This window comes from Mandrillus leucophaeus, unplaced genomic scaffold (assembly GCF_000951045.1).
Source record: "Mandrillus leucophaeus isolate KB7577 unplaced genomic scaffold, Mleu.le_1.0 Scaffold348, whole genome shotgun sequence".
In the NCBI taxonomy this organism is placed as follows: Eukaryota; Metazoa; Chordata; class Mammalia; order Primates; family Cercopithecidae; genus Mandrillus; species Mandrillus leucophaeus.
This window is the reverse complement of record NW_012103676.1, coordinates 1,919,531-1,930,306: the sequence shown is the minus strand read 5'-3', so window position 1 is coordinate 1,930,306 and position 10,776 is coordinate 1,919,531. Positions and strand designations below refer to the sequence as shown.

Genomic DNA, 10,776 nt, shown 5'->3' with positions numbered 1-10,776 from the left:
CTGGGCACAAGGGGTATGCCTATAATTCCAGCACTTTGGAAGGCCAAGTCGGGCAGATCACTTGAGCTCAGGAGTTTAAGACCAGCTTGGGTAACATGTCAAAACCTCATCTCTACAAAAAAATACAAAAATTAGCTGGTCATGGTGGTGTGCACCTGTAATCCCAGCTACTTGAGGGGCTGAAGTGGGAGGACTGCTTGAGCATGAGATGTCGAGGCTGTAGGAGTCACGATCCTGCCACTTCACTCCAGCCTGGGTAACAAAGTGAGACCTTATCTTAGGAAGAAAAACCCCATACGATTTCATGGAAATTAAATAGCCTGCTCCTAAATAACTTTTGGGTAAATAATGAAATTAAGGCAGAAATCAAGAAGTTATTTCAAACAAATGAAAATAAAAATACAATATACCAGAATCTCTGGGACACAGCTAAGGCAGTATTTAGAGGGAAATTTATATCACTGATCACTCACATCAAAAAGTTAGAGAAATTTCAATTTACCAACCTAACATCACATCTAAAAGAACTAGAGAACCAAGAGCAAACCAACCCCAAAACTAGCAGAAAACAAGAAATAACCAAAATCAGAGCTGCACTGAAGGAGATTGGGACACACACACCCAAAAAATACATTTATAAGATCAAGGAATCCAGGAGTTGTGGGGTTTTTTTCTTTTTAATTTTTTTCTTAATACAGACAGGATCTCACTGTGTTGCCCAGGCTGGTCTTGAACTCCTGGGCTCAAGGCATCTGCCCCTCTCGGCCTCCCAAACTGCTGGGATTACAGGTGTGAGCCACCACAGCCGGCCTGGTTTTTTGAAAGAATTAATAAAACAGATAGACTGCTAGCTAGACTAATAAAGAAGAAAAGAGACAGGATCCGAATAAACATAATTAAAAACTACAAAGGAGATTTTACCACTGACCCCACAGAAATACAAATAACCATCAGAGAATATTATGAAAACCTCTCTGCACACAAGCTAGAAAATCTAGAAGAAATGGATAAATTATTGGACACATACACCCTCTCGAGAATGAACTGAACCAGGAAGAAACTGAATCCCTGAACAGACTAATAATGAGCTCCAAAATTGAATCAGTAATTAACCTACCAACAACAACAAAAGAAGCTCAGGACCAGATAGATTCACAGCCAAATTCTACAAGATGTACAAAGAAGAGCTGGTACCATTCCTACTGAAACTATTTCAAAAAATTGAGGAGGAGGGACTCCTCCCTAACTCTTTCTATGAGGCCAGCATCATGCTGATACCAAAATATGGCAGGGACACAACAAAAAAAGAATGTCAGGCCAATTCCTTGAACATCAATGCAAAAAGCCTCAACAAAATACTGACAAACCAAATCTGCACAAGAAAAGAAACTATCAACAGAGTAAACAGACAACCTACAGAATAGAAGAAAAAAATTAAACTATGCATCTGACAAAGGTCTAATATCCAGCACCTATAAAGAACTTTAACAAACTTACAAGAAAGAAAAACAAAAACAAAAGTGGGCAAAGGACATGAAAAGACACTTTTCAAAAGAAGACATACATGCAGCCAACAAGCATATGGAAAAAAACCTCAACATCACTGATCATTAGAAAAATGCAAATCAAAACCACAATGAGATACCATCTCACACCAGTCAGAATGGCTATTATTAAAAAGTCAAAAAATAACAGATGATGGTGAGGTTGTGGAGAAAAGGGAATACTTATGTACTGCTGATGAGAGTGTAAACTGGTTCAACCATTGTGGAAAGAAGTTTGGTGATTCCTCAAAGAATTAAAAATAGAACTACCATTTGACCCGGCAATCCCATTACTAGGTATATACCCAAAGGAATATAAATCATTTTACCATAAAGACACATGCACACATACATTCACTGCAGCATTATTCACGAAAGCAAAGCATGGAATTAACTTAAATGTCCATATATGGTAGGCTGAATAAAGAAAATATGGTACATATACAGCACAGAATACTATGCAGCCATAAAAAGAACAAGACCATATTTTCTGGAAGAACAGGGATGGAGCAGGAGGCCATTATCCTTAGCAAACTGATGCAGAAACAGAAAACCAAAGACTGCATGTTCTCACTAATAAGTGGGAGCCAAATGATGAGAACACGTGGCCATATAGAGGGGAACAAAGGAAACTGGGGCCTACCTGAAGGTGGAGGGTGGGAGGAGGAAGAGGATCAAGAAAAATAACTGATGGGTACATCACCTGGGTGATGAATAATTTCTACAACAAACCCCCATGACACAATTTACCTATGTAACAAATCTGCACATGTACTGCTGCACTTAAAAAAAATGACTTGTGGTCCAACCTATGATCACTTCTGGAGAATATTCTACTTACATTTGAGAAGAATGTGTATTATGACGGGATGTGTAAACATATGTTAGGCCCATTTGGTCTACAGTTTTGTTCAAATCTGCTGTTTTCCTTATTAATTTTCTGCCTGCATGACCTATCCATTGTTGAGAGTGAAGTGTTAAAGTCCCCTACTATTATTGTGTTGCTGTTTATTTCTCCTTTCAGTTCTGTTAATTTTTTAAACCTATTTAGGTACTCTGATGTTGAGTGAATAAATATTTCAATTGTTATGTCTCCTTGATGAATCAATCCTCTGTTATATGACAATCTTCTTTTTTTCTTGTGACAGTTTCTGACTTAAAATCTGATATTAGTATAGCCACTGATGCTCTCCTTAGGTTACCATTTGCGTGGAATATCTTTTCAGGCGTTCACTCTCAGACTCACACTAGTGCATGACTGGCACCTGAGAGTGACTGCTTCCTTAAATTTGGTGGCCTCAACTCCCGGCTCACCTCGCCTTACCCAGTCTTGGAGTTGAGAAAAACATCAGGGGGCTACTTCCTGCAAAGACATGTAGCTAGGGAAAAATCTCCTGGTGGCAGGGTCGGATAAAGGACTTTGAAGAACAAGGGAGTCTAATCATCAACCTCTAATTTGTTTGCTGTATGATTCGTGATGTAATTCTTTCCCTCTGTTGGCCCCAAGCCTTCAACAGAATGTATTTACACACAATGACTTCCATGTAAGAGGTTTTAGGAGAAATCAAAGAGACAAAATAGCAGCCACTGGAAGCAATATTTACAGAAGCTCCAGGGCCCAGCAGACCGGGATTTTGGAGCCAGACATTACACTGGTAGTCACAGAAAGTTTGGGGAAGGTATGGGGCTTCCCATAAGGCATAAGGCAATCTAGTTTATTTTTTAAATAAACTTCAAATATTTTAGAATAATTGTGGTGTATTAGTCAAGGTTCCATCGAGGGTCAGAACTAATAGGATAGATGTATATGCGAAGAGGAGTTTATTAAGGAGTATTAACTCACACGATCACAAGGTGAAGTCCCACAATAGGCAGTCTGCCAGCTGAGGAGCAAGGAAGCCAGTCCGAGTCCCAAAACCTCAAAAGTAGGGAAGCCAATAGTGCAGCCTTCAGTCTGTGTCCAAAGGCCTGAGAGCTCCTGGCAAACCACTGGTATAGATTCAAGTGTCCAAAAGCTGAGGAACTCGGAGTCTAATGTTCAAGGGCAGGAAGCATCCAGTACAGGAGAAAGATGAAGGCCAGATGACTCAGCAAGTCTGATCCTTCCAACTTCTGCCTGCTTTATTCTAGCTGTGCGGGCAACTGATTAGATGGTGCCCACTCAGGTTGAGGGTGAGTTGGCCTCTCCCAGTCCACTGACTCAAGTGTTCATCTGCTCTGGCAACACCCTCACAGACACACCCAGGAACAATGCTTTGCATTCTTCAATCCAATCAAGTTGACACTCAATATTAACCATCACATATGGATTTACAGAAATGTTGCAAAGAAAATAAAGAGGATTCCTGTATATCCTTCATCCATTTTCCCTTAATGGTAACATCTTACGTCCATGACATGTTTGTCAAGACTAAGAAATGAAGATTTTTTTGTATATTATAGAACTACTTCAGATTTCACCAGTAATGCCCCTAAAGTGCTATTCTAGGATTTAATCTGGGATCCTAAACTGCACTGAAAGCCGACTGCATTTAAATCTTAAAGGGAAGTGACTGCAATTTGGTCACAATGGCTTTGGTATATTAAATGAAAAGGGGAAAAAAAGATTTTGTTGTTTTTGTTGGGCACAATGGGGGCAATTTTATGTATGAGAATTGACAGCCTCTGCTTGAAGGCTCCTGCGCACTTTTCTCCTGGGCTAGTTGGAATCCCTTCCAGATTTCTCTTTTACCCTACACCTCTGTCCCAAAGGGCCTGACATAACAAATGCATCTGTTTTTCCAACACCACAATAAAGACCACCTGAAACTTTAGCAAAATTTTTACTTAGAAAAAAACCACTAATATTCATTCAGCTCCTCCTCTTGGTCAGGCTAGTTACTTTTCATGCCTCATCTTGCTTAAACCTCACAACCATACTATGAGGCAGGTATTATTATCATCCCATTTTACAGATGAAAAACCAGACTCCGGAGGTGGAATAAGTTGTCCAGGATTATACAACTCTGAGTTCCTTATAAAGTGGTAGAGCCAGGGTCAGGACCCAGGCAGTCTTTGAAATTGGGGATCTGGCACAGCCTAAGCTCATCCCTTCCTAGTTTCAGGCCAGCAGGAGTGGTACCTTCTGTAGTTGATATTGTCACAGTATCTGAATTAATTAGATGATTTGTAACTCATGAAGTTGATGTCACCAAAATGGCTTCAGGAACCTGGACACATGAGGTTGTTTTCCTGAGAAGGGAACACTTGGGAGGGCCAGGGCCTTGACAGACATTCACCTCCTGTTCACGTCACATCCCGCTTGCCAAGAGCGACCCCAGAAGCGGTCCCTCCCAAGCCTCCATGCGGGCTTCTGACTCCTGTGTGCACAATGGTTGGATTGCGGTGGACGCTACTGCTCTAAGGATGGCGTGAGAGGAAGAGATTATGGAGGAGGATTCTGGCGGCTGGGCCAAGGTTTTTCCCTTACCAGATTTCTTGGGGCCATCCTTGACGTAGCTGCCAGGGACCATGCTGAGGCGTTTTCCCTTTTGCTCCACTCCATAGAGCCTTCGGTAGGCGACCGCGTCCTTGTCCTTCCTGAACCTCTTTCCTAAGGCCTTGGAGGGAACAGGTGAGAAGTCACACCCCAGTTACAGGACCTGGCTCACCCTCCCCACCTCCATCCCAAGCAAACAAACAATGATTTCAAAGGTTTGCTGAAAGGCAGGCAAAGGCAACCAAGGAGGGAGCTTCCCCGGGCCCTGGCAGAGGTCGGAGGGGCAAGGTCTGCCCATGGGCGCTTGCTCACCAACGCCTCCCTCTTCTTCCCACCATATATCAGCGGGGTCCCTGGGGACCTTGGAAACACAGGCCCTTGGAGGCCATTAGGTCTGGGTGGGTCTGCCCTGTTAGCCGCCTAGCCAGAAAGCTCCTGTCCCTCACTGAGCCACTGTGTTCTCATCTTCCAAGTGGTCTTCCTGAATGGTTTCGGGGGACAAATATGGGCGAGGGAGGATGTGACACTAGTGAAGAATGAAACTACAGGGAGGCAGCAATTGAGTAGCACAGCTGGACAGGGTAGGGAAGGGTGGAGATTTTATATGAGTGTTAATGTGGGGCCAGAGTGAATTTCAGAGCCTTAAAATTTAGAAAGCAGGCAGACATTATACAAGAGAGAAGCAGGGACCCCCTCCTTCATTTGAAGACCCAGTGCAGGTGAGGGGAGGATGGGGGCTGCATTACCAGCTGGGAAGTCTCCGTGGCCTTGTGGTTCCCTCCCCGTGCTGTCATGAGGCCTTTGCCTTTCTTCTCTTCCTTCTTCTCATTTCCTTTAAGGACTATCACCACTTTGGGCTTTTCCTTCTGAAAAGCCAAGGGAAGAGAGCCCTGCAGCCATCCCTGTGTTGACAGCGTCCCCTCCCTTTCCCCGAGGAGAAGGCTCCCAGGTGAGGGGCTGCCCCACCCCTCCACAGGCTTCAGTGCACACACTCTAGGTCCCGTTGTCACTGTCCCTCTGCTTCCGGATGCACCCTGGTATACATGTCGCCGCCCACAGAGCGACGTTGTAAGCTTCAGGCCTGGTCCTGTTCCTCTCAACCTCAGAATCCATCAGGGGCTCCCCATCACCGCCCCCACATGAGGGCCTCACTCCCTAGCCTGGTGAGAAGCCCCTCCAGCCTCCATGTGGCCTTACCAGCTGTGACTTTCCTGCCCCTGCCTCCAGTCTGGAGCCACAGGAAGGCTGCCCTGACTTTGAGCAGGTGCTGCTGATCCAGACCTCTGGGCCTTTGCTCAGCCCGGCCTCTCCCTTGGTCCTGGAGCACCCCAGGCACCCACCCCATTCAGTCTTGCTGGAGGGATGGTCATCACTGACCTTGTCTTTCTCTTTCCCCAGGTATTCCTTACCACCCGCCCAAGAGCTGAGCACACCCTGCCGTGAATGGAGTTCCTTGTGCATGGCACATTCCTGGCCCTCCTGCTCTTACAGGGGATGCAGGGAGGGCAGGGTCATTAGGGATCTCCAGGGTCCCACAGTCCAGGAGCCCAGCAGAAGCACATAAAGGGCGGGCCACCCAGGAAGCATCCCGCCTAGTCTATAAGGAGTAGGGGTGGGTGCCAGAGTATCATGGGAAAAACTAAAAAGACTGGGTCTCCTCTGGGAATGTGCTGCTTATGGTTACAGGGAGACAGTGGCCTGGACTGCAGTCTCCAGGTCAGACTGCCTGGATTCCTGCTCTATCCACGGCTGAGAGCTGAGTGACCTTGGCAAGTTTCTGCTTTCTCTGTGGCTTAGTTTCCTTGTCTGAAAGGTGGGGATAATAGGAGGACCTACTTCATAAGGTTACTGAGAGCAATAACTGAATTATGACATGCATGTGCAATGCCCTCCATGAATTATCGGGGGTGGGTTATTATGCGGGGTGGGTGGAAGGGAAGTTTCGATAAGCCATTTGGGAGTGTGGAAGGAAGCTGTCCAAGGCTCTGCTTCATGTTGCAAGTTGCCTTCTAAGGAAGGTAATGCTGGTTAGCTTTGGGGTTTTGTTTGGCTTAGTGGAGAAACAGTGCAACTCAGAACCAAGGCTGCATTTTCAGGCTATGAGGAGCTAGGATGACCCATCTCCTCCAGGGCAGCCCTTTCCACAGTCCCCAGCTCAATCCTCAGCCTCCCCCGAAAAGTCATCTGAGTAGCTCCCCACACAGCCCCCATTTTGGGGAAGCCTGAGTGGAATCGACATGGCAATGCCTTAGACTTAAGGAAAGTGCAACATTCACGGATTCAGCATCCTCCATGGCTGAGACTTCAGACCTCAGGGGTCTTCACTGATGCCAAAGTGAAGACTCACAAGGGGAAATACCATGGCTCACAAGGGGAAATACCATTAGCAGTCTGTTGTGGGGAGATCTGGATGGCCAGGCCAGACCCCAGGAGAGGAGGCCACAGAGGGCCCTGAGTGGTGAAGATAGACCCCAACCTTCTCACTAGAGGGTCCCCCGCTGTCACCTGCTGCTATCAGAGACCTGTCAGGACACGTCATCTTCCTCTTAGAAGCTTCTTTAAAAACCCAGATGCTTCTGGGAAAGGTAATGATGCTTGATGACTTAATTATATTTCCCATGTAAACTTTCTCCCTCTCTAGGTCCAAAGTTATTTACAATAAAAGCCACATTTAAGGTAAAGCTGTTAAAATGTGATTATTAGAATCTTATCCTGGTAAAAGGAGATAGACCTGAACATATTAACCATGGAAGTGAATGTAATTCCTGTGATCGATACTAAATTGAGTTTGGAGAGACCCAGAAGTCAAGCTTCCCCTTCGCCCCCAAATCAAGGCAGTGGGTAGGCTATCTGTAAATCATTAGCACCTTAGAGTAAAATATGTTTGTCAGATGAGTCTGATGGAATTGGCACTCGAGATCTTTCTGACTATAAATGGTAAGTGGTATGGTTTGGATCTGTGTCTCTCGCCAAATCTCACGTCAAGTTGTAATCTCCACCGTTGGAGGTGGGGGCCTGGTGGGAAGTGATTAAATCATGGGGGCAGTTTCTCATGGTTTAACATGATTCCCCTTGGTAGTGTTATGAAGGAGAGAGTTCTCGTGAGATCCAGTCATTTAAAAGTGTGTGTGGCACCTCATCCTCCCACTTCTTGCTCTGGTCATGTGAAGTGCCTGCCCCTCTTTTGCCTTCTGCCATGATTGTAAGCTTCCTGAGGCCTCCCCAGAAGCGGAATCCCCTATGCTTCTTGTACAGCCATGAGACAATTAAACCTTTTTTTTTTTTTTTTAATAAATTACCCAGTCTCAGGTATTTCTTTGTAGCAGTGTGAGAATGGACTAATATAGTAAGTAAGTACATGAACAGAATGGAAGCTTTCCCCAAAGGCAGGTGCTGACCTGGATAAAGCAGAGGAAGTGGAGGCAGTTATGGGGAGTTGGCCCAGCAAAGCCCATGCATTTGGGAATTGGATAAATCTCAGTTTGAGCCCTGGCTCTGCCCTTTATTACTTCTGTGAGAGCAATAAAAATACTTATTTTCACTTTCCTTATCCTTCAACTGGGGGTAAAAATAGCGCCTCCCTGGTGGCCTGACTGGGAGCAGTTGACCACATAACCCAGGTACAAATCTAAGCACAGGGCCTTCACCACAGTAAACATTAAAAGTTAGTGATGTGATGAGCATTGTCATTAGTAATGGCATTTTTTACTCATTTTGCTCTAGGGTCGGGAGATTCAAGACCAGGTGGCATCTTCTGCAGAGGACACCACTTTCCAAAGACATGGCTTGGTTCTTCATAGATGATGGGTCTTGGGGGAGCTCTGGGAAAAACTGAGGCAAACTTGGTTGCTATACTTCTTGGAGAAAGAGGGAAGGGCAGGTTAGAACTAGCTCGATGTAGGGTAGAAAAGAGGAGGTATGTTAGCTGGAGTCGCAGTTGCAGTAATGGCAGTGAGGAATGAATGTTCTTTGATTCTGAAGGCATCACAAGGAGGGAAGAGCTGAGGGCAGTAGGAAGATCCCATCCTGCAATACGGAGACCCAGAAGCCACTGCCCCTTGGCCCTTCTAGAATTCTGACCAATACTAACATTTCCCCAGCTTGACTAAACTTTAGACAGGTTTCTTCCTGATGATAGGTCTTTGGCCTCCTTTTCCTGAGAACCTTTCCTCTAGAAAATTTGCATTTGTAAATTTTTTCTCTGTCCCTTTGAGATGTAAATTTATCAGCCTCTTGCTAGTTTTACAATCCAGGAATGTTTTTCTCAAGGACCTGGGAGGACCCTTTGAAATATAATCATCAAGAAAGATTGTACCCTGTCTCTCAGTCTCTGTGAGAGGATGGGAGCCTAACATTGATAAGTGCAAATTAGCAACACGGACAGCCTAATCATATTAACTAATCCCCCCACTCCCTTAATGTCCTTGGGTACTTCTCACTAGCTTATCCCAGCACTTCAAAACCATCCCGCCTTTTGTTTCAGGAGAGTCAAGTCCAATCTCTCTCCCCTACTGCAACTATCTTGAGCAAAGTCTTCCTGCCATTTCTCTTGGATGGTACCCACCTCGGGAGCTTGTTTCTTCTTCCCCTGCCTCCGCTCCAGCCACTCCAGCACACGGGTGAGGTCAGACATGCGCCTCTCTTCGACAGTCTTCCACATGGATTTCCTCTTTGTGGGCATTAAATCCTTCAGGTACACTGGTTGCTCTGACATTGTGGAGTCTTGCTAGTGGCTTGGGTGGGAGGCGGCTGGCACTCTCTCACTCTCTTGATCCCTTTATCTGGACTCGATGGCCTGGTGATTCAGAAGGTAAGGTGTGGCCTCCAGATATGAACATAAAGGGCAGAGTGAGCAAAGACACTGGGATATTGGCTTTAAAGGGTGGAAGGCCTGGGGAGTGATTGTGAGGTCATTGCCAGGCTTGGTAGCTGGCTCTGAGGTCAGAGTAGAGGTGAGACATTGGCCACCTCCCACTGTTCCCCATGTGGCCAATACCCCTCTTCAGGCGTTATGTCTCCTCTGGACTCTGCCACAGCCTCCTTGCGGCCTTTCCACCTCCATCTCCACACAGATCTTACTAAAATAAAGGTCAGCCCATGCATCTTCCTTTCTCAGAAACCTTCAATGGCTCTCTGTTGCCTATCTAAAAAAAGTCTAAATTCTTTAGTTTGGCATCCTGTCTTTCTACAGTGTACTCTAATTAGAAGAAAGTTTTTTATAAGCCCAATTCGTCTATGTTCATTTATTCATCCAACATGTGGTTATCAGGCACTTACTAAGTATTGGGAATGGTGCTGGGGATACGATGCAGGAGAAAAACATAGGCAGACTTCCTAAGACATATGGGCTAGTGGAAAAGCAGGGCAGATAATTACCCTATGAATCCATAATGACAAGTGAAGATGAGTGCTCTCAAAGAAAGGAATGTAGTTCTAAGAAAGGCCATAGCAATGGTACTAGACTTGGATGGGGTGGTGGGTAGGCCACTTTTGAGCTCTGAGCTAAAGGATAAATAGACTTCAACAGGGCTGCTATGGACTGGACAATTGTGTCCCTCTTGCTGGCATTAAAACGTGGGGCCTCGGGAGGTAATTAGGTCATGAGGGCAGTTCTCTCATGATTGGAATTGGTGCCCTTGCAGAAGAGACTAGAGAGAGCTCCACCACGTGGAGATGTAGTGAGAAGGTGTCACCTATGAACCAGGAAATGGGTTCAGCAGACATAGAATCTGTCAGAGCCTTAATTTTGGATTT

General features: G+C 45.5%; 1 protein-coding gene across 1 annotated transcript in view; it reads right to left on the bottom strand.

The window, feature by feature from the left end:
* LOC105546045 (chromosome unknown open reading frame, human C16orf78) overlaps window positions 1-9,868 on the bottom strand; it is a 20,935-nt gene extending 11,067 nt beyond the window's left edge. The window contains exons 1-3 of the mRNA XM_011989142.1: window positions 9,587-9,868; window positions 5,769-5,888; window positions 5,014-5,143 (exon numbers count right to left, since the gene is read on the bottom strand). Coding sequence (XP_011844532.1) covers window positions 5,014-5,143; window positions 5,769-5,888; window positions 9,587-9,736 — 400 coding nt within the window. The 5' untranslated portion in view covers window positions 9,737-9,868. The remainder of the gene's footprint in view (window positions 1-5,013; window positions 5,144-5,768; window positions 5,889-9,586) is intronic.
* Window positions 9,869-10,776: the final 908 nt, after the last annotated feature.